The sequence below is a fragment of the Penicillium macrosclerotiorum genome, assembly GCF_028827735.1.
Source record: "Penicillium macrosclerotiorum strain IBT 26536 chromosome Unknown utg000007l_segment0_segment0, whole genome shotgun sequence".
Taxonomy (NCBI): domain Eukaryota; kingdom Fungi; phylum Ascomycota; class Eurotiomycetes; order Eurotiales; family Aspergillaceae; genus Penicillium; species Penicillium macrosclerotiorum.
Genome location: NW_026643086.1, coordinates 388,702 through 415,701, shown reverse-complemented (window position 1 = coordinate 415,701; position 27,000 = coordinate 388,702). Strand labels below are relative to the sequence as shown.

General features: G+C 51.7%; 10 protein-coding genes across 10 annotated transcripts; 5 read left to right on the top strand and 5 right to left on the bottom strand.

The window, feature by feature from the left end:
* Window positions 1-246: 246 nt before the first annotated feature.
* N7462_006965 (uncharacterized protein) lies at window positions 247-7,134 on the bottom strand (the record flags this gene model as incomplete). The annotated part of the gene is made up of 1 exon (XM_057078683.1): window positions 247-7,134. One exon carries the CDS (start codon window positions 7,132-7,134, stop codon window positions 247-249), a length of 6,888 nt encoding a protein of 2,295 aa, XP_056931353.1.
* A 734-nt stretch (window positions 7,135-7,868) lies between these two features.
* On the top strand, window positions 7,869-8,626 carry N7462_006964 (60S ribosomal protein eL27; the record flags this gene model as incomplete). The annotated part of the gene is made up of 4 exons (XM_057078682.1): window positions 7,869-7,875; window positions 7,938-7,993; window positions 8,194-8,530; window positions 8,619-8,626. The coding sequence occupies 4 exons, from the start codon at window positions 7,869-7,871 to the stop codon at window positions 8,624-8,626; spliced, it is 408 nt and encodes a 135-aa protein (XP_056931352.1).
* A 2,920-nt stretch (window positions 8,627-11,546) lies between these two features.
* On the top strand, window positions 11,547-12,204 carry N7462_006963 (putative pathogenesis associated protein Cap20; the record flags this gene model as incomplete). The annotated part of the gene is made up of 2 exons (XM_057078681.1): window positions 11,547-11,624; window positions 11,713-12,204. Coding segments are annotated over 2 exons (570 nt in total), but the record flags the coding sequence as incomplete, so codon positions are not given.
* Window positions 12,205-12,712: 508 nt separating this feature from the next.
* Window positions 12,713-13,896, top strand: N7462_006962 (MAGE domain-containing protein; the record flags this gene model as incomplete). The annotated part of the gene is made up of 3 exons (XM_057078680.1): window positions 12,713-12,739; window positions 12,809-13,130; window positions 13,265-13,896. 3 exons carry the CDS (start codon window positions 12,713-12,715, stop codon window positions 13,894-13,896), a joined length of 981 nt encoding a protein of 326 aa, XP_056931350.1.
* A 1,624-nt stretch (window positions 13,897-15,520) lies between these two features.
* On the bottom strand, window positions 15,521-17,224 carry N7462_006961 (translation elongation factor EF-1 alpha; the record flags this gene model as incomplete). Its single annotated transcript, XM_057078679.1, has 6 exons — window positions 15,521-15,850; window positions 15,901-16,075; window positions 16,131-16,822; window positions 16,902-16,960; window positions 17,055-17,125; window positions 17,220-17,224. The coding sequence occupies 6 exons, from the start codon at window positions 17,222-17,224 to the stop codon at window positions 15,521-15,523; spliced, it is 1,332 nt and encodes a 443-aa protein (XP_056931349.1).
* Window positions 17,225-19,125: 1,901 nt separating this feature from the next.
* Window positions 19,126-19,553, bottom strand: N7462_006960 (DNA-directed RNA polymerase III core subunit RPC11; the record flags this gene model as incomplete). Its single annotated transcript, XM_057078678.1, has 3 exons — window positions 19,126-19,161; window positions 19,228-19,322; window positions 19,400-19,553. 3 exons carry the CDS (start codon window positions 19,551-19,553, stop codon window positions 19,126-19,128), a joined length of 285 nt encoding a protein of 94 aa, XP_056931348.1.
* Window positions 19,554-20,202: 649 nt separating this feature from the next.
* N7462_006959 (ankyrin repeat-containing protein ANK1) lies at window positions 20,203-20,855 on the top strand (the record flags this gene model as incomplete). The annotated part of the gene is made up of 3 exons (XM_057078677.1): window positions 20,203-20,217; window positions 20,296-20,455; window positions 20,536-20,855. 3 exons carry the CDS (start codon window positions 20,203-20,205, stop codon window positions 20,853-20,855), a joined length of 495 nt encoding a protein of 164 aa, XP_056931347.1.
* Window positions 20,856-21,367: 512 nt separating this feature from the next.
* N7462_006958 (putative L-serine dehydratase) lies at window positions 21,368-22,562 on the bottom strand (the record flags this gene model as incomplete). Its single annotated transcript, XM_057078676.1, has 3 exons — window positions 21,368-22,289; window positions 22,368-22,421; window positions 22,474-22,562. The coding sequence occupies 3 exons, from the start codon at window positions 22,560-22,562 to the stop codon at window positions 21,368-21,370; spliced, it is 1,065 nt and encodes a 354-aa protein (XP_056931346.1).
* A 518-nt stretch (window positions 22,563-23,080) lies between these two features.
* Window positions 23,081-25,534, bottom strand: N7462_006957 (aconitate hydratase ACO2; the record flags this gene model as incomplete). Its single annotated transcript, XM_057078675.1, has 2 exons — window positions 23,081-25,435; window positions 25,490-25,534. The coding sequence occupies 2 exons, from the start codon at window positions 25,532-25,534 to the stop codon at window positions 23,081-23,083; spliced, it is 2,400 nt and encodes a 799-aa protein (XP_056931345.1).
* A 500-nt stretch (window positions 25,535-26,034) lies between these two features.
* N7462_006956 (uncharacterized protein) lies at window positions 26,035-26,934 on the top strand (the record flags this gene model as incomplete). The annotated part of the gene is made up of 1 exon (XM_057078674.1): window positions 26,035-26,934. One exon carries the CDS (start codon window positions 26,035-26,037, stop codon window positions 26,932-26,934), a length of 900 nt encoding a protein of 299 aa, XP_056931344.1.
* Window positions 26,935-27,000: the final 66 nt, after the last annotated feature.

The following is a 27,000-nucleotide window of genomic DNA, read 5'->3' as shown; positions in this document are numbered from 1 at the left end:
GGTTCACGGGTTCTATATGCATTCTTTATGGCCCCATATAGGCTTGATGGAGCGATATGGATTTACACGAGACTATATGACTATGGCAGAAGACCATTACGAGTGATACATATGCACGAAAATAATAGTTCATTCATTCAACACAAAAGGAAGTCATACAGGGCCATAAAAAAACACACAAAGTGGTATATCAAAAAGAAAACACATGAAAAACCTCAACTCCCAAGGGCTCAAAGAGATAGAAATTTAGGTAGACACCAACTCGGTACCAAGGCCGCTGTCTGTAGGTGGAGCCAACAATTTCAAGACTTCTGCTTCCATGGCAGAGGCAGTCTCCGAGAGCTGTTGATCCACCGCATCCTGTATTTTGTCTTCATCCTCGGTCTCAGAGTCCCCTGCCTCCTCCCCCTCCTCTTCTTCCTCCGGATCCTCTTCATCGTCGTCCTCACGGGCAGTCTGAGCATCATCATCATCATCTGATTCGGATGCTCTGTCAGACTCGTCATGTCCATCAATGGTGCTTGCATCAACAGTGCTTATACCGCTAGTACGGCGATCAGTTGATGCAATGCTCTCAGTCACTCCAGTCACCACACTATCGGTACAGGTCTCGGCATAGCTGGCCTTGCGCTCGGTGCCGGCGTAGCTTGTTCGACGCTCGGTGCCGGCGTTGCTCTCTGCCTCACTCTCGGGCTCTTCCTCTTCCAGGAAGGACTCATTTTCCTTGTTGGCAATGGAGGTGCGGCTCGGCAGTGAAGTTTTGCGGAGAGCAAAATTGGACTTGACGGAATGACTGCGTTTGAGGCTTGTGATGCCACTGTTGGCGCTCACTTGTCGGTCTGCACCCCGGTTTCCAGTAACATGGCTTAAGCTGAGGATTCGGCGCTCCTTTCCGATGTTGGGCTGGACAGCAGCCGGTCCCCCTTGAAGGTTGTTCGGCATCCGGCGCTTGAGGGCCATGCCAACTCCGTTACCAAGAAGGCTGCGAGCATCTTTGGACTCTCGGGCAGTGCTAGTGGTGCTCACCACGCTAGGGCTGCGGGCACGCGTACGAGAGCTGCGCGCACTTCGGTTTCGCTTCAAGTTCATTGCCTGAATACTGTTCGATCGGCTCAACAGCACCGTGCGGGCATGGTCAAGAACGCCCTCCAAAATCCGTTTCTCCAGGCCATCCGCACGATCTTCCATCTGTTGCATCTCTTCGTGGCGAATCTCAAGAGCGGTCTCAAGACCCGAGACTTCCTTGCTCAGCTTCGTATTCTGCTTCACAAGATCATCCTTCTCGGCCTTCAGAGTGTGGATCATCTTCAATAAAGAGTCTTTCTCCTCATGCAACCCGACGATCTCGGCTTCGACCTGCTCTCGCTGCGCCACTCTGCGCTCCAATGCAATGGCAGCGTCCTCAGCCTCGCGGCGCTTACGTTCGGTGTCCTCTGCAACTAAGGCAGACTGAGCAGCAAACATCTCATTCATTCGGCGAGAATTCTCCATGATGTCCTTGTGCATTTCGTCCAACTTCATCATCTGAGTGACAGAATGTTCGGAGTCTGGGTTGGTCGCCGGACGACTGAGCAGAGCATCCAATTTCTCATGGACAGAGCCATTCCCGTTGATAGTTTGGTCAAGGAGCTGATCAAGTTTCTCGTAAATCTGATCAGTGGGTCCCGAACCTTGGTCCAAAGCACGATCAAGCTTTTCGTGAAGCTGTTCATTCTTCGAATGTTCGAGTAAGGTGCTGAGTATCTCTTGGACAGGGTTGTTCTTGGCATGTTCCAGAAGATCGTTGAGTTTGTTGTGAACTGGGTCATCAAGATCACGGGATGACTCGGGAGGAGGCAAGGCAGGAAGCATTGTTGGGATGACATTAGGGAGGGAAGTCAATTCCGACCGTACCTCCTCTGCCGACTTTTGCGAATGGTCATAATGTTGATTCACGACGTTCAGGATTTCTTGCACAGTCTCCAGAAGTTGGGGTGGGAATTCGAGGAGCTTGGTCTCCACCCGCTCAGTAGCAGCAGCAGCCCTCTCGGTCTCGCCCCGAGATTGCTCCTGTTGGGTTTTGACTTCATTCTGCATCTCTTCCATTCGGGTATAAGACTCGTCAACTTTCTCGAAAAGAGTCTTCGTATCGACACCAATGCGCTCGCATGTTTCATTGACACTGGTGCCCATAGCCCCAATAACGAGTTTGATTTCCTCCGCGATAGCCTTGGTGCTAATGACAGTCTCGGTGTGGGCCATATCACGCTCTTCGGTTTCAGAAAATTTGGAGTGTAATGATGCATGGGCATCCTCGTATTTCGCCATCACTTCGCCAATCTTCTCATCGATCTTCGCTCCAAGCTCCACAATAATGGCCGCTCGGGCCTCATCGTGTTTGACCATGGCAGCAGCATCCCGTTCTTCTTTATCAAGTTTGGCAGCATCTTCCTCACCACGAGCCCGTTCAAATTCTCGGTTGATGAGATCGGTGAGTTCTTTGATGTTCTCCACAGTGGAGAAATTCTCGGCACTAATAGCGAGGCCTTCGAGAAGTTGCTTGAGCTCAGTAAGACCTTCGTTGCTACCATCAAGCTTGCTCTTGAGTTCATCACCGAGTTCACCAACGACATACTTGGCTTCGTCGATCTTCTCAGCAAGACCACCGTGCTCAACCTTGCGGGCTTCAAAGCCTTGAGCAGTCATCTCGTTGTTGGCTTCCATCTTCTCCCGGAAGTCGGTAACAATCGATGACAACTCCTGTATTTCCTCCTTTGTAGGGAGAGTCTCAACATCTGGAAGCTTCAGCTCATCAATCTGAGTCTTGACCTCGAAGATCATAGCTTCCACTGTTTGTAAATCAGACTTGAGAAGCTTGTCGGTATCGGCATTCTCGCCTTCTTCCTCGCCCTCTTTGGTCTTGCCCTTCATCTCATCCAGAGCAATCCAGACGTCCTTGATCAGGCCTTCAAGGGCACCAATCTCAGCCTTGGTAGGAGCATCAGCTTCCAAGCGAGTAGACAAGTCGGCAATGGCATCCTTGGCATCCTTGACCATGGCTTCGAGAGCACCAATCTGCTGGGACGTAGCGATCTCATCAGGAGTAGGGAATACCATCTCATCAATTTGGGCCTTAGTGCTGAGAAGCATATCTTGGATAGCGTCGGTATCTTCCTTGCGAGCGGCGTTCTCGTGCAGATCTCGACTAGAACCCACCTCACCCATGGCGACTTGAACTTCCTGGATGGCCACAAGTAATTCATCGAGGTGGGTTCGCTTGAGAGAATCTTCGGTGGGCTCTGGAGCGCGGGGAGTGGAATCAATGGACTCAACCTTGTCTTGTAATTGAGTGATCAAGGTCTTCAGGCCTTCGATATCGCCTCCGGCAGGAGACTCATTGGCCAGCATGAGTTCCCCTCCACGAGTAGTCTCGGCGATATCACTTTCGTTCTGAGACTGGCGTAAAGAATCAATGTCCACTTTGAGATCAGCCAGTCCATCTTTGACTGTGTCGAGGATTTCGGATGGATCGAAATCAATAGGCTTGTCCAGGATTTTCTTTAAATCATCCCGAATAGCATCCATGTTTTCATGGAATACATCAAGCAGCTCGCTCGTCGCTGAGATAGTGCTTTCAGCGCCATCTCTGCGTGACAGGGTTTCTTCGCGGAGATTGTCAAAGTGCTCTTGAAGAGCAGCGATTATGTCCTCCTTCTCAGAGCTTGGCTCAGCGCGAACAACGCTCATTTCCATGCGTTCACGCATATTGTCAAACTCTGCACGAAGTGTATTAAGCACTTGATCATCACCAGCCCTAGCTTTCTGCTGCTCAGCCACATCGCGAATAGCATCGAGAATTTCGTCCTTCTCGTTCGAGCCATTGTCGCGAACCAGAAGAGTGCCGATTGTTGTACGGAGATGTTCGAACTCCTTCTCCATAGCGTCCAGAAGCTCTGGAGTATCCGGGTTGCCTCGTGGGGCGTTTGACAGGGATGCATCATTGATTGTCTTCTCCATATCTGCCTGGAGAAGTCGGAAACCTTCCTTGACGGTATCGATGATTTCGTGTTTGCCAGAAGCATCTGAAGTAGTCGCAACATAGGACTCGATCTCACGCCTAACGACATCAAGGCCATCCTTAATGGCATCCAGGACTTGCTCTGTATCTTTGCCGTTGGCGGCAGAGTATTGCTTAAATTCTTCCTTCATGCCATCTACAACATCCTGAAGACGCTCCATCACCTGATCGCCGACATTTAAATTGGCAGAGGAACTTGCTTCTTGGAGAGCGGCTCCGATAGCCTCCATGAGATCATCCTTGTTCAATTCAATCTCACGAGTCATGGTGTTCGAGCTTTCGATACCATCAACGACAGCATTGAACAGCTCTTCCCGAGTGATGCTTGGCTGCTGGACATCAGTGCTTAGTGCAGACTTTTGAGCCTCCTGGAACTTCTCAATGCCTTCGGCAATGGCTTCCAAAATTTCGTCCCTGGAAATTGACGGCTGAACTTGGGTGCTGAGGGCGGACTCGTTGCCCTTAGATAGCTCAATGCCATCTGCAATGGCAGCCATGATTTCTTCTCGAGAGATGCTTGACGGGCTACTGATGCTCAGCGCCGCTTGCTGAGCATTGAAAGCATCATTCACAGCATTCACAACATCATACCGAGAAATCCGTGGCTCTTCCATTTCCTTGGCCGTTGTGAAATGCGCCTCGAGACCATCGGAAATGGCGCTCACAATGTCGTCACGGCCAAGCCCGGAATCAAATGACTCCTTACTGAGCATACTTTGTGTGGCAATAGAACCAGTGACAGCATTTAGGATCTCGTCGCGAATGGAGTTCAGGTGTTCCACATGTTCCTCATCAATGTCTCTAGATGAGGTGTTCGCAACTGACTGGTGTGCAATGGCATGGAGAATGTCATCACGAATAGAATTGAAGTGATCAACGTGTTCATCACTCAGGCCACGGGACGATGTGTCTGGAAGTGCACGCTCGGCGATCGCATGAAGAATGTCATCACGGATAGAGTGAAGATGGCCAATGTGCTCCTCATCTAGACCCCTCGAGGCTGACTCTGGTTTCTCCAGGCACTCACGAATTGTCAAGATTATTTCATCTCTGGTAATCACAGGCAGCTGTTCAGGCTGAGGGGGAACGAAGTTCTGCAGACCTGTCTGAACAGCGGCAAGAACTTCTTCATAAGTCAAGGCTCGGTCATGCTTTGGCTGGTAATCCTTGAGACCTTCGGAGAGACATTCTAAAATTTCGTCACGCTCCAGTCCAAAGTTTTGAAGCTCAATCTCAGGCTTGTAGGTTTCCCAAGCCTCGCGGACGGTCTCGAGGATGTCTTCCTTCTCCATCACTGGACCGTGAGGCTCAGCAATTTGAGGCTGGGGAAGCTCAAGCTCATCAAGAGCTTTCTTGACAACAGAGTAGATCTCCGCCTTGTTCAAGGATGATCGAAGCTCGGACATAGCATTGGTATGCTCGCGACTTTCATTGATCGTGGCAGCCAGCTGCTCTCGGAGATCAAACAGACTTTCGTTGACAACAGCAGAGATTTCTTGAGGAGTAGGTAGCTGGTGCTGCTCTTTTTCATCACTCGTCTGCATAGATTCAATGTCCTCCAGTTTGCGAGCCAAGTCACGCCCCATACCAAGGACCTCTCCGCGTAGCTCTCTAACCAGGGCCTTGACGCCATTTGTCATACCACCACTTTCGATGACACTGTTCTTAACACTGCCAAGAATGGCCATTATGTCTGCATTGCCAGCAATGGACTTATCTATGATGTCGCCTTTCGGCACATCGAGAGCTCGCACTGTGGCGGTGGGATCAATCGAGCCAGTCGAGATCGAACGAGAACCTTCAGGGGCCGCATCGTTCATGGGAGCATTTCGAGCTGCATGCATGGATCGGATGAGAGCCTTGCTTGACGGATCTTCTTTGACGTAATTCAGGATCTCTTCCAGCATTTTAGTAATTTTCGTGTCGGCATCCTTGTCTGAAGGTGTTGCAGCTGGTCGGGATTTGATCTCATCAACAAGCTCCAGAAGTCGTTCCTCTCCTTCCTTTGTGGCCATTTCGCGCAGGACCTTTTCGAGCAAGGCAATGCTGGCAGAACCATCGGAAATTGGTGCGGGCGAACCACATATATCTCGATCGAGAGCGGCAAAAGGATTAGGACTGGGCATGCGAGGCACGGAGTAGCTTCGCTTGGAAGTTGGAGAACTATCCGGTTCACTAGGGTTAGGGCCGTCCACAGACTTCAGCAAAGCACTGAGATCTAACCTTGTAAGATCACCATCCAGAAACTTGGAACTCAAACTAGAGTTGAGTTCCTTTAAGCTCTTCCGAATGTCCTCGTCGCGGGCATTCGTGGCAGCCTTGAGGCTGACTAGATCGGTTGCATTGTCTTTACTTCGTCGGCTCAGATTCGCCATTTCACGTTGCAAGTTGCTTGCAATGTCGGTTAAACTGTGAATCTGCGATGCCAGGGTACCCATGGTATGCGATTGAATGTCGGTGGCAGGGCGGTCGGTAAGCATCTTTGGGGGCTTTGAAGGTGATGGAGAGTCGTTTTCGGATGGAAGCTGCATGTTCTGAAGGGCCAGCATGGTGGCAGATGGAGGAGTACTTTCTCCTAGAATAGGTTTTGATAGGTAACGGTTGGAGACATAACTGGGGATTTGCGGTTCCGCGGATTGGTTTCTTGACGGTGAACCGCTCAGCTTGTTCATGTCCTGAGGCTTAGAAGTCGGTTCAACAATGGTAGCGCGAAGAGACCGCTCTGGTGACCGGCTTTCGAGATAATTCAAGAACTCGGAACGCGCATCACCCTTCGCGTCTGCAGGCTGCAGGGACTGCATGCGCTTATGATAGTGGCCTTTTACCAAAGACCGCTCTGGTGAAGAAGATTTATTGGGCATAGGGTTTGTTGTGTAGGAGCTGAGGGCGCTTTCATTGGGCTTATCGGCAAACTTGGCCGCAATAGCCTGTACATTGGGCGACACATTTGATTTGGTCGCAGGGCTCATGGAGCGAGGGTTCAAGGGAAGCGGCGGGGGTGCACGCTCGGGATCAGAACTGTCCCACCTGCGTTTGCGGCGCTTTAGCGACAGTCTCCAATCACTTATAAGGGACATGGTGTCTGTGCAGTCAAGGAATAAGATAAAGATCAACAACGTACATTGGAACTGAAGATCGAGCAGACTCAAGCTGAGTGCCTTGGTGCCGAACAAGTTCCCGATCACGGGAAGAAGATTCCCGTTCTTGGGATTGCATGATGCTTTTCAGATGTGGAGGGAGTCAAGATGTCTCAGAAAGGTATTGACAGGAAATTAGAACGGAATGTGATATCTCGAGAATGCGCGCAAGGGTGAAGACAAGGGTCGTCAAAGCATAAGCATATCAACACCACAGAGGAATCGCTAGAAAACAAAAGCAACAGTGGAAAAGACGGTGAAAAGGTGAGGAAGCATCAATCACCGGGAGATCGCCTTGATAACAAGAAGGAAGTGGAGGTGGAGAAGAACCACTACGCGGCCTACACATCATCAAGCTCCATAGCAACGGGGCAACTACGACCGTCGCCAGGTAAACAAACCCAACGTAGGCGGTGAGACCCGGAAGGAGCGGGCGGCGATAGTTTTCTCCGGGAACTCCAGGAAATCGAATTGTCCGTCCAAATGGGGAAATATGCCGAGATAAGACTAGTGTCCCGCCAGTCGGTAAGTCGCCCAATCACACGGTAGCACACAAATCACGCTTGCCCTGAGCCCTCTGCCCGCCCAAGCGAAAAAACGAACACTTCGATCTCGACTGTTCCGTACTCCGACAAACCACCCGCCAAACCTCGCCGCCTACCGGGACCTTCACAATGAAGTGTACGTATTTGAGCCCGCTGATGAGTTTATATGATGGTATACTAACGTGAGTGTCGCGACAGTCATGAAAGTTGGCCGTGTGGCCATCATCACCCGTGGCCGCTATGCCGGTAAGAAGGTACGACAACACCGATTACACTCCCTTCCGAACCCAAGATAGCAGAGATTGCAGAGAGGAAGAATGCATGAGGAAGAGGAGGCTTCTGGTCGAGCAATGAATTGAAGGGAATTCTGGAGAAACCAACTGCGACAGGAATTGAAGAAAACGCACCACCAATGTTCAAATGACTGACAGCGCATTTTCTCTCGGTTTTATAGGTCGTCATTGTCCAGCCTAACGACTCTGGCTCCAAGGCGCACCCCTTCCCCTACGCCATCGTCGCCGGTATCGAGCGCTACCCCCTGAAGGTCACCCGCCGCATGGGAAAGAAGCTTGTCGACCGCCGCAGCCGCATTAAGCCCTTCATCAAGGTCGTCAACTACAACCACCTGATGCCCACCCGTTACACTCTCGAGCTTGAGGGCCTGAAGGGTGTTGTCTCCCAGGAGACCTTCAAGGAGGTTTCCCAGCGCGAGGATGCCAAGAAGACCGTTAAGAAGGCCCTGGAGGACCGCTACACCTCCGGCAAGAACCGCTGGTTCTTCACTCCTCTGCGTACGTGCCCATCGCCTATTTTCCATTTTTATGGGGATTCCGCCAAGTCAGTCTTGAAAGGGTCTTTGACTAACTGGTGTTTTTGCAGGTTTCTAAACGGTTACTCGGGCGTTTTGTCGTTTTGAGCGCGCGGTCTAGGTGAAGGCGAGGGGAAAAAAGCATCGAGCACATTCGATCCCTGTAGTGGGATGGAAGTCTTATACCATAGCTGGAAACAGAAATCGGGAATGTATCGATGAACTCCAGTTTGAACGAGGGGCGCCACACAAGAACTGGCGTCCGTCTGAATGAAATGGAAAATATGAACAATTACTTTTTTTCGTCCACTTCCAACTTGCATCTACCGTGGCTACTTCACATGCTCGTCACCACGTTCCCCCACTTCTTCTCCCAACTACTAAGATTCGATCCTTTGGTGACTTCCTCGCTCTCAAGATGCGCCATCCACGTCACATCTACAACCTTCGTTTCTAAGTCCCTACTCTCTTACCTGCGTTACATATAGGCTACCCCAGATGGAGCCGAATGCTTCCTATCGCTTTGACATGGCTGATTAAGTATACATCGTCGACCTGATCCGTAGCTTAACGTCAAACTAGACTCCAGCGTAAAGAAGTCCAGGTGATACGTGGCTTCCATCCCATGTGATCAACTCAAATCTTATCTCAACTACACCGTGAGACAATGAAACATGTCTATTATGGATGTCACATCTTCGAACATTGCACGTGAAAAGTCTGGAAACTCGAACAACCCAAGAATATCATAAGCTTCCGCGGTTGGCGGTAAGCTCTGCAAAGAAGCAGCGGAGATACAACCTCTGGCCGGGGGGTAAAGAAATGAAGAAAAGCTACTGCAAGAAATCCGCCACCAATCAACACAGAGCTCTGATAGGACCAGCGCGACAACGCCGCGACAACGTGGGCTTCGATCGTCCTCTTCCATTGACAATTCAAGCAGGTAGTATTAGTACCTCTCCGTTGCCTAGGTTCATACATATGTAGGCCCCTTTTATACATCATACACATATGTGCTTGTGAAAGCTAACTTGCTGCAAAACATGCAACCGAGTGGCGCAACTTGCCACAGCGACTACGTTGAGAAAGGATTGTCCGCAGCATGGGATTGCGACGACAAAGCGAATCGGAAGCCAGAGAAGTGTCAAGCCGTCTCAATGACATGAGACAAGCCCCTGCGGAACATTTTACGTACAAAGAAAGCGAAAAAATACCGCGCGACGGTTTAGTATATGTCCAATTAACTTTTTTTATTCCACCAAATAGTACTTTCGTAGCTTCAACCGCCTTCATTTCCGCCCAGCTCGCGCTGTTCGAAGATCTACAAGGGCACAAGCTTAACCCATCGGCTTGCCACCAGGATCGACCAAATGATTACTCTTTGCCATTTGGCATGGGATATTTTTTTGAGAAATTGAAAGCACCTCGCAAGTCGAATAACTAGCCACATTTCTATGATGTGTACGGAGGGAATAATGAGCATGTGCTTGCACAAGGGCATTACCATCCGCGGGCGAATCCGGTTTATGCTGACGGCAGTAGGCATTCTCAACAAAATTATCTACGAAATAACTAAGTACCATTGAAACAATCTCGGAAGCGTTTCGCCTCTTCGTCCTTCTGGGGTCCCCCTCCCCCACGAGGTAAATTTCCCATTGACCAACCGAATCTCTCGCGCGTGGAAAATAAGTCCATATCCCAGGGTCAGTCATGATCCCAACCATTTCATAATGTAGCAAAGAGAGCCAATCGCCGAGTATCGGATGATTCGAGAACGAATCACCCGGCTTGCCACTGGCACGCCGGCGCGCAGAGTCCCGGGGCCGATCGCGAACCTGGCCAGGACCTTGTAGAGTATTGCGAAACAGAATCCTGGTCGCAACAGATGTACGCTTTCCCCTCTTTCTTCGAATGGGCCGTTTTTTTCCTGGTCGCCAGTGCCAGCGAGGGAGATTTCTACACATTCTGAGTGGACACACAAGGCCGTTGCTAGGTTGGGGGCTACGCTCAGGCCAGAGCAGGTGGGTACGTAGATGCAGCGGAGCGAGGCTGGGCTCACAGGCGATGAGCAAGTCAACCCCGGTCCGCTATGTGTCACGGCCGTCTAGACACTGGTAGTAGCAGAACTAAAGCATGCAGGCTCTGCCATGGCTTGATAAGAGAGTCTCATCCTCGACCCGGATAGGTACTGACATCGAGAGCGCGCAGGGTGGGGGTACGAATACTGAAACAAGGTTCATGGCGGGACGCAGGCCTCGAACACTGTTCTGCTAGGCAATTCCGGGCGGTAGGTTCGAGTTACTCGCAGGGTATGCGGGTCAAGCATCTCCGGATATATCATGAGCAAACGAAGAAGCAGACAAGAATATGGATGAGCAGGTCTGGAATGAGGCTAAGGACAGGACCTTTGGTGGATCCCGCTGAATGCGTCGACGTTGGACCCGCAATCACATGCGAGACCAGCGTTATCAAGATGGTCGCAAATCCATGTCAATGGATGCCAATAACTTTGACGAGGGCGGCAATTGCGTAACTGAGAAAGCCCATGATCGGAAGCACAGTTGGGCATCTTCTCTCAGGTTGAGGAAAGTCCACAGTGCCAGGGGCGCCTGCAGCAACAGGAAACGTACGGTGAGGCACCAGAAGGAAGGGACGAATCACCATCACCTCCATAATCGAGTCAGAATAAATGAAATTCAAAAATACCGATAAACCCAATCGCAATTGTAGCTAGGCCTTTTGAGTACATCGAACGGGCCGGGAACGCGATCCCTGGTCGTGCACAGATGATGCGATTGCGCTGGGGCCTCGAGAGGCCAATTGCATAATGAGGGCGCAATCACATGTGAAAAAGCTATATACAGCCCACCTCGACGTAACTAGTTTTTTCCTTTTTACTCCAAGACTCACTCTGTCTTTCCTACCTTTCTGTGCCACTGGTGCTGCGTGAGACCTTTATTTTCTCTTACACTCTTTCCATCGTCCTCTTGCTTCCAGACTTCATGCCCCACGCCAACTCCGACACCATGGGCGAACCAGTCGTCAACGGCGAGAAGGTCCATTCTCAATTCCTCAACGTAAGACACCCATCAGACCGGCTGCTTCTCACCATCCTCTTCATCATTACCGTCATCACTTGCCCATCATCTGACTTACTCTCTGTAGCACCTCACTTCCTATCCTGTCGTCTCCGACTCAATCGCCCTCTTCAAGAGCAACCCATATGGTGCCAAGTCCATTGAATACGCCGACCAGGGCTATGTCCGCCTGGCCAAGCCGGTCCTGCCTTATTTCTCGACTCCCTACAGCTATGTGGCGCCCTACCTGGCCCGCGCCGACTCCTTGGGAGATCAGGGTCTGACCCGAATCGACTCTCGCTTCCCCATCATCCGTGAAGACACCCAAAAGATCCGCGGCACCATCTATAACACTGCCGGCTACCCAGTGCGCGTTGCTGGTGATGTCAAGCACCATGTCTTCAACACCTACGGCTCGGAGTACAAGAAGTGTGGTGGCGATGGGCTTTTCGCCTCCGGCAAGGCTGTCATCACTACTAGCCTGCTCCTCTCGCAAGAGTCCCTGGCCTACATCACTACCTGGCTTCAAGCTGCAAAGGAGGAGGCCAAGGAGGTGGTGAACGAGAAGACCAACCACTGATTAGATTGTCAAGTTGTTTTCAGCATTGTTTATCGTCGTTTATTCTTAGAGAAAATAATACCTCTTTTCGCGATCGGTTTTTGATTTTTGTGCACGTCGCGTGTTTCTTTTTCTAGTTATACTGTCTTTCGGTGTTCTGTGGTATTCTTGGTTGCTGTTGCTCCTTGATATATGTTTTTATGTATTCGTTGCACAGTTTGACATGATTCAAAAAATTGTTCGGCTTCAATAATTGAGCACAGGCTCCAGAAATACAAGACTCTTTCTACAGTACTCTATTCTCGAAACACACACAAAAAAAGAAAAGTGAAAACCCTTGAGTTTGCAATGCACTGCCTTCTCAGGTATCCATGTCCTAGAATTCGGCATAGATAAGAGCACGTGCACGTACTCGCTAGCCCGAAATGGCAAAATCAGTGGTGGATCATCGCGTCGCGTCGAGTCGAGTTCGCTATTCCACCACTTCAACACTCAATCAAGATATCATACCCACAAGCTAGTCAAAGTCATGTCTCAAGCCCGGAAAAGACGCGCGGTATGTAAATATCCCGCATGTCTGTCATAAAACCATTACTCACGCAATTCAAATGCCGGCTTCGAGCAGACTGATCTTAACTCGCCCGGAAGCCAAACACGAAACCAGCGCCCTCGCAGTACACCAGACTCTGACGCGGAAGTTTCTGATGGTGATGCCCCTTCAAATACAGATGCCATGGTGAGAAAGATGGTGCGACTCGCGCTCGCATGCGAGTATGCCCGCCTGCCCATTCGGCGGCCCGACATCAGCACCAAAGTCCTCGGCGAGCAGGGATCGCGGCAATTCAAGCTTGTCTTCGAGACAGCACAGAAACACTTGCGCAGTAAATTTGGTATGGAGATGACGGAGCTGCCAGCAAGAGAGAAATTAACAATCACACAGCGGCGGGGTGAGTACTTAACATCCCCATGCGCCTTCGTCTTTGCGGCCATCTGTATTTCCCAATCCCAGGCTCCTTGTTTGGCCTTTCACTTTCCAGCTGCATTTAAGCAAAGGACTAACTCGAGGGAAAACCAACCATAGCCGCTCAAAAAACCGAAAAGCCCTCCAGCACCAACAAATCCTGGGTACTAACAAGTACTCTGCCCGCAAAATACCGTAACATGTCCATCCTGGCCCCGCCTAAAGCCCCCTCCACCAGCACAGAAAGCGCCTACACAGCTATATACACCTTCTTAATCTCAGTGATCACCCTGAATGGAGGCTCACTGGCGGAACACAAGCTCGATCGGTACCTCGCGCGGATGAACGCTGACGAAAACACACCGTTCGACCGGAAGGATAAAGTCATGGCGCGGCTACGCCGAGAGGGATACTTAGTGCGCCATGAGGAAAAAGATGGCGACGAGAACCGGGTAGAGTATACGGTTGGACCGCGAGGGAAGATCGAGGTCGGAACGAGCGGTGTGGCAGGGCTAGTGAGAGAGGTTTATGGGCGTTCTGAGGGAGATGGGAATGGTACACAGGCGGAGCGGGAGGACAGAGCGGAGTTTGAGGCAAAATTGAGGAGGAGTCTTGGGATTACGGAGGTGTACCGGCCGCAGGAAGAGGAGGTGGAGCAGGAGCAGAGAGTTGATGAGGGACCGAGACGGTCTTCAAGGCGTGCTGCTACGAATGCTGCGGAAGAGTCAGAATCAGAACAAGACAGTGATTAGGCTGATTCTCTTCGCCGTTGATTGTTGGCCTTGCCTTGGAAAGATGATATAAACCAAAGGCCTTCCTATTACTATTGATTGATACCCAGGAAATACACAAAGGCCTTTTTCGCTTTTATCCTTGTTCCACTTCGAAGATTCTGTTCATGCTAAGGGACTCAAGTTCTTTTGACTGGATGCCTTGTCTACAAGGACTATACGAAGGCTTTGGAGGTGATTGTATAAGTCCAAGCAGGTACTATGGAGATGCCGATTCTACGATACCTCATAGACATCCTGTCTTCATGAAGTACACCTCAAAGCTCTCCAGGTAGTCAAATAGCTCTAAATCACCACAGGGACCTACCTCATTTGAAACCAACCTATCTTGTTGTCTTCCATAACCTCTTCTGCCCAAATTTGAACATGTTTACTCGCTTTCGAGTTTCATTGCCCGTTAAGATCTTATGTTCAAAATCAACATTTGCTATGCTCTATTGATATTCTCAACCTAGTCCAGGTATGTACTATAACTTTTAACATAAATCATTATTCTCTAGAAGACCCTCTCATTTCCTATTTCTATCTTGTCTTTCACCGTCCATTTCTTCCCATAATCGGAATCGATAAGAGATTCAAGATCACAAGCCCAAAAAAACCAAGAAACACCCTGCTGTCAGAAATTCAGTTTGCATGCTACTCAAGCCCACCTGCCAGCTTCAAATGGGTCGAAAGGTACCTGAAACGAAACCGGTGCCGATGAAAGGCGCAAATAGGCCTTGTAACCCGTGGCCTCAAAGTGTTCATGGGCACTCTATATCCAAATCAACTATATTGGACTATTGGACTTATTTGACCCATTATTTTAGTAGCATACCATAAAATAACATAGTATAACGATAATACACTCATATTATACCTACCTACTCCTGTAAGATCGATTTTGGGGGCTAGGCTTCTCCTTATATCTACAACTATTTACCATCCTTCGCAAGGGAGGATTTGAATGAACCTCACGCAATGGTAATACAAGGAAGGAAAAGGATTCAACGATAGTGGTGGTGTACATACGTATATCTATATAATACACCGAGGTTGCTTTGCAACCGCATGAGAAGTATCCACTCTAGGGACTTTACCATACTGACCTCCTTCCTGACTTCGGTAATAAGGGTAGAAAAACGTCTGTGTACATGCTGGTTAACTATTGTGAGCTCACATGCTTAGTATGTCAGGCTGTCTCAGCCTCGACCAAAGATACTGTTACACTTGTTTTGCAAACAGCACTTCTACTTGCCAAAGCGAGGTAGAAAGCCTGTTTCTTCAGCTAAACGCACAGATGGTATGAGCTCAACGCACAAGTGGTATGATTTCCCGGGTTTTCGCAAGGAAGGTGACTCAGGCGAGACCCCAATACAGAGATTTACGAATCAGCACAAAGCTCGATGCGTTGCGCGAGAAATACTGCTAGTGCAGGATCTAGGAAATATGTTCTATTCATTACGGGGCACTGTGAAGAAAGAGTTTGAGTCACGAATCTGTATGTAGCTATTTTTTTTAAACTACACAGCAAAGTCTAGCTCGATCCAGCGAAGGTTTTTGGGAAAGAAATTCATCACGGCATCTCTGATCATCCGCAAATCGTTTATTTCTTGCCAGCCTTCTGGGCGGCCTTGGTGACCTTGCCGGCACCACCAGCGCTCTTGTCGACGGACTTGATGACACCGACAGCGACGGTCTGACGCATGTCACGGACGGCGAAACGACCAAGAGGGGGGTAGTCAGTGAAAGCCTCAACACACATGGGCTTGGAGGGAACCATCTTGACGATGGCAGCGTCACCAGACTTGATGAACTTGGGGGAGTCCTCAACAGACTTGCCGGTACGGCGATCGATCTTCTCGAGCAGCTCAGAGAACTTGCAAGCAATGTGAGCAGTGTGGCAATCGAGGACGGGAGCGTAACCAGCGCCGACCTGACCGGGGTGGTTCAGAACGATAACCTGGGCGTTGAAAGAAGCGGCACCCATGGGGGGTCGTTCTTGGAGTCACCGGCAACGTTACCACGGCGAACCTCCTTGACGGAGACGTTCTTGACGTTGAAGCCGACGTTGTCACCGGGGGTACCCTCCTTGAGCTGCTGGTGGTGCATCTCAACGGACTTGACTTCAGTGGTGACGTTGGCGGGGGCGAAGGTGACACTGTCAAGCTTGTTAGTGAACTGGTTGAGGACCAAGGGGATTTAGGGATACATACACCATGCCGGGGCTGATGATACCGGTCTCAACACGACCGACGGGAACAGTTCCGATACCAGAGATCTTGTAGACATCCTGGAGGGGAAGACGGAGGGGCTTGTTGGAGGGACGGACGGGGGGCTCAATGGCGTCGATGGCCTCGAGGAGGGTCTTGCCGGTAGCCTTGCCACCCTTGGTCTCCTTCTCCCAGCCCTTGTACCAGGGGCAGTTGGGGGAGGCCTCAAGCATGTTGTCACCGTTGAAGCCGGAGATGGGGACGAAGGGAACGTTCTTGGGGTTGTAGCCGACCTTCTTGATGAAGTTGGAGGTCTCCTTGACGATCTCGTTGTAACGGTCCTCAGACCACTTGCAGGTGTCCATCTTGTTCAGGGCGACGATGAGCTGACGCACACCGAGGGTGAAAGCAAGCAGAGCGTGCTCACGAGTCTGGCCATCCTTGGAGATACCAGCCTCGAACTCACCAGTGCCGGAAGCGATGATGAGGATAGCGCAATCGGCCTGGGAGGTACCAGTGATCATGTTCTTGATGAAGTCACGGTGACCGGGGGCATCAATGACAGTGACCTCATACTTGGCGGTCTGGAACTTCCAGAGGGCAATGTCGATGGTGATACCACGCTCACGCTCGGCCTTCAGTTTGTCAAGAACCCAGGCGTACTTGAAGGAACCCTTACCGAGCTCGGCGGCTTCCTGTGAGGAGGGGTTAGTATTTTGTATCAAGGGGAAAAAATCTGATGCCCCACTCGAGGGGGAGGGGACAACCACATACCTTCTCGAACTTCTCAATGGTACGCTGGTCGATACCACCGCACTTGTAGATCAAGTGACCTGTGATTGAAAAATCAGCCGCTGTTCGAGACAGAGCAGGCCTCTTCTGAGAAGAGGAGCAGAATGGATCAAGGATTGATGGGGAGCGGCTTACCGGTGGTGGTCGACTTGCCGGAATCGACGTGGCCGATAACGACGATGTTAATGTGAGTCTTGTCGTCCTTACTGTGAAACGAGTCAGTTGATATGATCTGGGATGCTGCGAGACTGAGTCTCGCGATGAAGCGTCGACGAGCAGACGCCAGTGAGAGAAACGTACCCCATGGTGACGGTTAAGAATGAATTCTTGTAGTTCTTTGGAAGATACTAGAAGGATCCTGTGAAATTGCTCAGATACTACGGCGTGCGTAGAGGTACTGAACAATGGGAGAGAGGTTAGAGGATGAAGGAGGAAAGAGAGGGAAGGAAGGGGGGAGGGGAAGATATACGTACTGATGCGGACGAGGGGGAAAGAGAAAAATTTTTGTGGGAGGGGGGAGGAGGGGAAATCCTTATATGGAGGGGCAAGCGAGGCGAGTTTTTGTGGGTTTTGGGGTTTTGGGTTTTAGTTTTTTTTTTTTTTTCTTTCGTTTTTTTTTTCTCGTTTTTGTTACAGGGCAAGTGCGTGTGCCGATTGGGCAGGTGGGGGTCCCAAGGTTCTCAACCCAAGCACTTCTCAAGTAACAGCCACACGCCCGTCACGCCGTCATGCCGGGCTCTCCTTTGGACCTTTGGACCTTTGGACCAACTGAGGCGGGCTCGAGGGCAAAAGGGCCGGGGCGGGGCACATCGCAGATTTTGCGTGGAAGTGGGCTGTCTAGTGGGCTGTTTAGCGTGGATTCCAGTCCCTCCAAAGTACCCTCTACTTCCCCCCACTATGCCACCTGCGCAAAGCACCCAGGTACTCGCAACCTCCCAGCCTCTTGTCGTTTCCCTGGTTCCCTACCAGCCCACCCGGATCCACTCGCTGCGAATTTTTCTTTCGAAGGCGGCCCCCTCCAGCCCACTCTTTTTGCCCGTGTTGTTCATTCCCACTGGGCCTAGGATCAGACTGGGCAGCAACGCAGTCGCATCGGGCCATCTTTCCTCGTTCTCCAGGAGATCAGAATGATTGTTAGGACCAACTAAAACTATGGTGGTCATTTTCCCCCCCTTGTGCTTGAACCTGCCCCCACTACTAGTGGCAGTGTAGTCGTATACTTCATAGCTCGAGCAGAGTTTTTTTTGGTCGGGCTTATCTGACCCCCGCGGCTGAGGGGCTCTCGCGGTCACCGCCAACCTGCCCCACCGGGATGATTTCACCAATGTTGTGCAGTGGAAACGGGCTGTTTTTTGCCACATCACAAACTGAAGTTGGCTAGCATGGGATAATGAATAATCGATACCGAGTACTCCGTACACATGACAATGGATGTACCCTGGAGGGTTATTATTAGCAGTAGCGATTTTGCGATTTATCATGCAACCCATTATATTGAGATCATCCCGAGGCCAGGTTAGACTGATGGTGTGTATACCTATCTACCCACGTTGGTGGAGATCAATTGTCGGTAGCCACCCGCGACGATTATTACCATATGGTACAACATGTACACAGCTAGAACCCAGCTCGACAACTCAATGCCTGATTCATCGGCGTCTCAATCTGGCCGAGTAGCTATTGGCGGGCTCCAACTGGCGCAATCATCCAGACCATGTCTCCAGGCGCAGTATTCCTCGTGCGGTCGCTATACTCTTCCACTCTGTGGTCAATGACTCCCGACGCGGTGGGGATCCGTGGTTGAATCCAACCCAATATTCTATGGCCGGATGCCCTATTTTTTGTGTTTTCTGCCAGACAGCGGACCGCTAGGGAACCCGTGCGCGGATCTTGCTCGCGTTGACGTCGATCAAATTTTGGGTATCTCAAACTCGCTGATGGCGGCCATGATCATCATGTGCTCGCAGTAATCAAATTGTAATGCCCGGAACGCCTGTATAATCCCCCCCCCCCCCCCCCCTCCTTGCTAGAGAAGCAAACCATGCGCCATTTTCTCGCTGTATCTGAAACAATACCCCTCCTTCGGCCCCCCTTCGTGGTATTTCCACTGCCTCTTAACATCAACATCCACACATCCACACAACCTACACCCACGAAGAATGGCCGGGTTCGACATGATCGCGGCTGTTGCTGCCCGGGGAGGCGATCAATTCTCTCTCCACCGGACACCGCAGGTTGTACACTAGCCAAGCTGTCAGGCACGCGATCTCCGGCGCGGACGGTAAGGGGGGGAGGGGGTTCGACTTACCTTCAGGAATGTAGTCATCGGCTCATCAGCACTGCGAATCTGCAGCTGGAAGAAGTATGCACGTTCACCATTGCACTTCTCGGCAGGGCATTGCGCTGTAGTGAAGAAAAGAGAGGACCAGTCAGCCACCATGTTCCACCAAAGTAAGATAGAGTCCCCAAAAGACACTCACTCCCAATGCTGTCGGCGTTCGCAAACTCTTCCTTGCCACCAAACACTCCCTCGACCTCCTTCTCCTTCACCTCGGACTTCTCGTAGTATTCGTGGCCGGTCGGGATGACATCCTGGTACGGGCAGGTACGGCATTCAAACCGGTTGATTCCCATCGGGTGCTGGTTGGTAGAATCCGCGCGCGATATGGTCAGCACATTGCTGCAGTTGGGGCAAACTAAATCAGAGAGGGTCAGTCATCTCTCAGTCATCGGTGGGCAAGCGATTCATGCGGATTCGTGCGGATTCGTGCGGATTCGTGCAGCGGGGTGGTCACGGACAGAGGAGTGGCATATCGACGACTTCAGGCTGGCACACACGGGTGGACAGGTCTGCAAATCACGTATAGGTCGGGGGTGACTCGGAGAGAACGAATCCCTGCGTTTCAATCGCCTCGCTGGCTCGAAGCTCGTACAATTCTCAAAACTCTCTCTTTCTGGCGGGAAGAGCTAGGCGCGCGGCTAACTGCAGCGGCGGGGGACTCGGAAAATCACATGATCCGGACGTGGGATGTCCCTGGGGAAAGCAGCGGCTAGGCGGTGTTTCGATCCTTGAACGAATGCGATTGCTTTGATTCAGCCTTTTACGTGTACATATCGCTACCCTGCAAGAATTGCACGGTATTATCCTGCATCTATTTCCCACCCCACCACTTTGCCAGGCCCGGTTGCCTACGTTTCAGATCACCCGATTACCGCGTCCTGAACCCGTGCAGGTTGAATCTCTACACCTCACAGAAACCTTGAATTCCAGATATAAGACAGAATGGCGGACGATCAGGTGAGCGCATGGATCCTGCTTTTTCTCCTGAAGACCCTGCTAAAATCCTTTTGAACCTCAGGGTGCTTCCCCCGTGAGCTGGTTGTGGAAGCTTGCCGACGTGACCAGCCACACCTGATTGAGCAAGTTCTGCATGACATGGAGGACAAGTCAAACGAAGACGTGGCCGAATTCTTCAACGGAGTGACCGATCCTCTGGGAAACCACGCATTGCACGTCTGTGCCTCATATGGCAGCTGTACGTCTTCTCCTACCCGGTTGCCTACAACCTTCCCTCCCAACAATTCCCCGCCGCTAATGCCATAATTCTACCCACAGACGATGTGATGGATGCTTTGTTCGATATTCAATTCTTTGAATGTGACCCACTTACCCGGCTGGACAAAGACACCCCGCTTCACACTGCCGTGCGGTACGCCAATGAGAAGGATGCCGAGCTGGGCCTCGAGATGATCAAGATGATGTGCGAGGCCGGCTGTGACCCACGCGTACGCAACAAGCATGGCCAAAAACCGGCCGATCTAGTCTACAACAAGCCCGAAATCAAGAATTTACTTGCGCAGACAGAGTACATCTTGGCGGAGGGGATCCAGAATGACGAGGGCAATGGCTCGGACAGCGCCAGCGATAGCGAATAAGCGGGTTGCTGAAGGTGGCTTAATATGGGCTCCTGCGGCCACGATGCTTTCCTCTGCTGTTATTTCTCTTGCTAGATGTCCCGTGGGATAGGATCTGGGGGAGACGTGTCTTTGAGCGTTGGCCGATTTTCTTGTTTGTTTGTTTTTTTGCTTCCCCTTTTGCCCCTCGCATATTATTGCCTCGAGCTTTAGACTTGGACATGTTATTATATCTTATGCTGTGCTATGATGATTATGAATGGAGTCTATTACATGCTGTATACACGAGAAATGACACTTATTGAATCCCCAACTGAAGAATAACCATTATAGTACACGGCCTGGAATGCTCTCAGATATATATATTTGCCTCCGAGCTCTTCAAACAAATGAGCAGAGTAGTAAACAACATCAAAAAATAAATAAAAGACAAGTTTAGCGAAAGAAGGTAAATAGTCTATCAAAAAGCAAAATCATCCTATCATAAACACATGCCCGCTATGCAAATGTTTCTAATGGCTTCCAACACCGACCTACTCCCATCCCGCCTCCAACCTCGCCCGATACTCCGTAATCATCTCCGCCGTGATATTACTCCCCCCACAAACAACAACCACAACCCGACTCTCAGGCCCTAACCCAGGAACCAACTTCTTTAACTGCCCTCCCACCGCAACTTCCAGACTAATCCCACACGCCAACTCCACCTCCAATCGCATCTCATCCGCCAACCGCAACACTCCCCGCGCCGCTTCCGCGTCCGTCCCAACAACACTCACGACCTTCATCCCCTCCGGCGGCGCCCGCGCATGCTCAAACGTCGTTTCCGACACACACAGTGCCCCTAGCGATGTAGCCTCCGATGTGATCCCCTCCAAACTCGCCAGCCGGCCGGCCCGCAACGCGTGCGCCAGCGAGTCCGCCCCCCGTGTCTCTGCCGCAACCACCTGCACCACGCGCCCACTCGCGTCCGCATACTCCGACAGCCCCGCGATCACACCGTTCACCAGCCCGCCCCCGCCGACGCTGCACACCACCGCATCAGCTGGGAACGCGCCCCCTGTAGCTGAGCCTCCCAGCTGTGCCGCAATCTCGGGTACCATCGTCCCCGCGCCAGCCCAGATCAGCGGGTCGTCGAACGGCGGCACGTAAACGGCTACGTGCCCGTGCGCGGCGGCCGCCTTATCATCGATGAACTGTGCGCGCAGGTACCGGTCTGCGTCGGCCCAGGTCGCACCGTGCTGGATCACGGCTGTGACACCGGCGGCGCGAAGCCGGGAGAGCATGAGGGGCTTCGTGCTGGTGGGGAGGACGACGGTGCAGGGGTGGCCTAGGGTGCGGGCGGCATGGACGGCGGCCAGGCCGGCATTGCCGCCAGAGGAGCTGTAGAAGTGGAGGCTTTTGTGCTGGTTGGCTGGGTTGGTGGCTGCGGCGAGAATGAGGTTGCCGATGCCGCTGGGCGGGGAGTTGTTAGTTTTGCGTAGAAATTGGGAGGCTTGGGGATTGCGAGTGTGGTGAGGAGTTTATGTTTACCGGGACTTAAAGGAGCCGGAAGGCTGAAGAAGCTCGAGTTTGAGGAAGATTCTGCTGTGAATGTAGGTCAGGTTGTGTTGGAGTAGGCGAAGAAGGATTTCCGTACCATCCTGCGAGTTTGGATAATGTTGCAGACTCAATTAACGGCGTCTCGATCCAGGGCTTCGCCGGGACTGCCTTGATAGATGGCGACATTGGTGCGGTGTAAAGCGGGTTGTGGAATTGGGGATTCATAGGTAGGCGTCATACTTTTGAGGTATCAGATTGCGAGAGCCCCGTTTTATATACCATCGAGCGGGAGCGTAACCCCCAGCCCCCCAAAAATCCGGGTATGTCAATTGAAGGGCGTCGATGACACCGTAATCTTCCAGAAGGGTCGAAATTTGCCATAATTATTACATTCATCGAAGTAAAAAAGATGCTCGACAACTTTGTTATCTGGTCAATTAAAACGTTATCAAATAAATGGACAGAAGACAAAAGTAGAATACAGATCACATTGGATATCATCTAGACCGCAAAGAACACGACAAATTCTAATCTCCAAGTACAAGTGGGTGAGCAATGGCGGTGCCATTACTCAAATATATCAAAAAAAAGAGAAAGGAAATGCATCCCTCAGCCCGGCACAACAACTCCTGACCGAAACAGACTTTTTGTTTTGACAAAGACACACTTCACAGTCTTTTGTTTTTGTTTTTGTTTTTCTTTATTTATTGCGCGTTGGCCTTCTTGGCCAGCAGATTGAGAGCGCTACCAGCCAAAATGAAGCCGCACTGGTCCTTGCTCAGAGTGTGCTGGACAGGGACAAGGAACGACTCGCCGGTCTTCTTCTTGGTCACGCGCAGCTGGATCTCGCCCTGGCCACCGGCTTGCAGGACGTCATAGAGGCCGACAGTGTCGACAACATCGCAGGCATCGATGCGGTCATAGTCCTCGCGGTTGGAGAAGGTCAGCGGCACGACACCCTGCTTCTTCAGGTTGGTCTCGTGGATACGAGCAAAGCTCTTGGAGACGATCACGCGGCCGCCGAGGTAACGGGGCTGCAGAGCAGCGTGCTCACGAGCGGAGCCCTCACCGTAGTTGTCCTCAGCAACAACGAGCCACTCGATGCCGCGCTGCTTCCACTGCTCAGCAAGCTCGGGAATGCCGTGCGGAGCGCCGTTCTCATCGTAGGCAACGTTGGTCTCACCGGTGGCAGCGTTAACAGCACCGATCAGAGTGTTGGCAGATATGTTGGGGAGATGGCCCTTGTACTTGAGCCAGGGTCCGGCAGCGGAGATAGTGTCGGTGGTGCACTGGCCCTTGACCTTGTACAAAACTTGCAGGCCGGCCAAGTCGGACTTGGGGAAGGGGGCGAACGGCTCCAGGAGGGCCAGGCGATCCGAGGTAGGAGACACGATGACCTCACAGGTAGCATCGGGGACAGCGGCGGTGGGCAGAAAGTTAGGATTGCCCTCCTCGAAACCGGCACCGGGCAGCTGGTGACCCTTGGGGGGCTGGAACTTGAAGGTCTCACCGCTGGGGGTGGTAAGCGAGTCGGTCATAGGGTTGAAGGTAGTGCTGCCAGAGTAGGCGAGCGCGGTGACAAGCTCAGGAGAGGCCAGGAAGTTCATGGTCTGGCGGTTTCCATCGTTACGACCAGGGAAGTTACGGTTGTAGGAGGTGAAGATGGCATTGTTCTCGCCCTTGGGGACACCGTCGGTACGCTTCCACTGACCAATGCAGGGACCGCAGGCATTGGCCAGAACAACCCCACCGGCTTCAGAGAAGGTCTTCAGGGTCTGGTCACGGTCGAGAGTGGCACGGATCTGCTCACTACCCGGGGTAATAAAGAAATCGGACTTGGGCTTGAGACCGGCAGCGGATGCCTGCTTGACCAGATCCTCGGCGCGGGTCATGTCCTCGTACGAGGAGTTAGTGCAGCTGCCAATGAGACCGGCACCGAAGGTCTCGGGCCATTGCTTCTCGCGGACAGTGTCGGCGAACTTGGACAGCGGCACCGACAGATCCGGAGTGAAAGGACCGTTGATGTGAGGCTCAAGCTCCGACAAGTTGATAGTAATCAACTGATCATACTCAGCCTTGCTATCAGCCCGCAGCAAATTACCAGGACCAGAAGCAGCGATCTCAGCTGCGGCCTTGGCAACATGGCCACGGTGAGTGGCTTCCAGATAAGGAATCATGCTTGGAGAGAAGGGGAAAAGCGAGGTGGTAGCACCAACCTCAGCACCCATGTTACAGCAGGTGGCCATACCAGTGCAGCTCAGAGTCTCCACACCAGGGCCGTGGTACTCAACGACGAAGCCAGTACCGCCACGGACGGTTAGCTTGCCAGCCAAGTGTAGGATAATATCTTTAGGCGAGGCCCAGCCGCTCAAGCGGCCCTCCAGGCGGACACCGAGGATTTTGGGTGCCTTCAGCTCCCAGGGAGCATCCACAAGGGCATCGACGGCATCAGCGCCACCGACACCAATGGCAATAGCACCGAGACCACCGCCGTTGGGGGTGTGGCTGTCGGTACCCAACATCATCAGACCAGGAGCAGCGTAGTTCTCCAGAACGCTCTGGTGAATGATACCAGCACCTGGCGGCCAAAACTCAATACCGTAGCGTTTGGCAGCACTCTCCAGGAAGTCGAACACCTCGGCGTTACCCTGAATCGAGGCCGGCAGATCGGTATCGGCACCACGCTCGCCAACAATCATGTGGTCACAGTGAATACTGGCGGGAACGGCAGTCGAGGGTAGACCGCACGACATGAACTGAAGCAGAGCCATCTGGGCTGACGCATCCTGCATGGCCACACGATCGGGCTTCAGCTTCAAGTTGGCCTTGCCACGGATGTCGCGACCATTGTTGGTGCCGGATAGGAGGGACTCCTCCGGGTTGTCCAAGTGAGCGTAAAGAATCTTCTCCGCAAGAGTGAGGGCGCGGTCGGAACCCAGCACCTTACGGACCTGCTCGAGGTTTCGGACAATCTTGGGGTAGGGCGGCATCCGGGACGACGCGGCCTCGGTGGCCAGGCCACGGGTGGTGAGTCTTTGTGGGGACAAGCGTGCGGCCAGCTGCAAAGGTCAGTTTCATTGATCATCAATATATCAATTCGGATCCAAACGCACCCTGCGAGAGGCGGCAGCCCGCTGCCATACTAGTTGGCTCACCATCTTCAATTGTGGAGGGGGTGGAAACTGGGGAAGAAGGCAAGGTTGAAGTCCGGAGGGCTTTTTTTTTCGCGGGAGGCTTTCGTTATTTGTCTTGCCCTTGATTGGCTCACGGTTGCGCCGATACCGGGATCTTCAAAGATTGTGGGGAAGCCGAGTGCATTGCACGACGAATGTAGAAAACGTGGCTGAAAAAGGACTCTATCATGATTTGTATAAGATTGGCTATCTCAAATTGCTCGAATGCCTTTAATGGGGTCAGTATAACTGTGACTGAGGATTAGCAAGGGCATAGAGGACGCCGGTTCTGATAATATCTCGTGGGCCGAACCAGTGTATGGATAGAACGAAACTATGACATGGCCATGATGCGAGCAAGTAGTCTCGAAATGGTTTCGGAACCCAACTTCGCCCATCTTCAAGATTATCATCTCATTCCCAGGAATACAGGAATTTTTTGGGTCTTCACATTTACCTAGCAAACAGACAGAAAGAAGGAAAATATGGGGATCCTGCAATCCAAGTGTCTCTCTTCCGATCCCAACTGGGTCAAATACCACCTGCAGTCGATGAACAGACTCGCTTGGCCCTCTGATCGACCTCAGAACCTTTTGAATGCGTTGACCTCCACACACCTAGGGACCGATGAGAAGCATGCCTTGCTCGGGACGTTGACCAATAACTCGCGCAAGTATGGAATGTCCGTTGGCGACTGGAAGTGGGTGGAAAAGCAACTAGAAAGATATGGCTGTGTCGAATTGGCTCAACACCTGCGCTTTGTGGTCCACTCTGTATTCCCAAGTATTGGGTCTGTCTGGTGCCGGAAAATGATCGAGAAAAATATCGAAGGCCGATGGATCATCCAGCGAGAGATCTGTGTCCGACGGAAGATTCAGGCCTTGCAACCAGCGTCCGTCCTTCTGTCGAATGAGGAGACCGTGCAAGATCTAGATACTCTGGTGATTGAAGAGCGATCTAGAAAAATGCATCTTGCTCATTGCGAAGATGAACTCAAATCTCTTAACGAAAGATACTGGGACCACCGGATGCAGTATTTCATGCTGAAGTTGAAATTCTTGGATCAGCCTCACTGCCGAGCCTTTCAAACTCTCTGCAAAGATCCAGACTGGTACATGAACACCTGGCTGAAGAAGGATTGTGTGGCTCGGGGAGGTTGCTGCGCGAGAAGCTGTGGCTGTTGTGAGAAGCTGCGGGACACTACGCGTGATGAGAACCGAGGACACTGTACCACAGCTTGTGGGTGCTGTCTACAGGCGCACAACTTTGTGGAAAGCTCTAGAATGACCGATCTGGAATTCTTCCCGATAGATTCGGACTCTCACAGTACTGGCGAATACGAAACCCTGCTTCTGCTAGGATACATCTTCGCTTGGAATAGCTAATACGCAACTATATTGATTGTGCCAGCAACCCATCACTTTAGCTTAAATAGCAACAAATTGAATCAT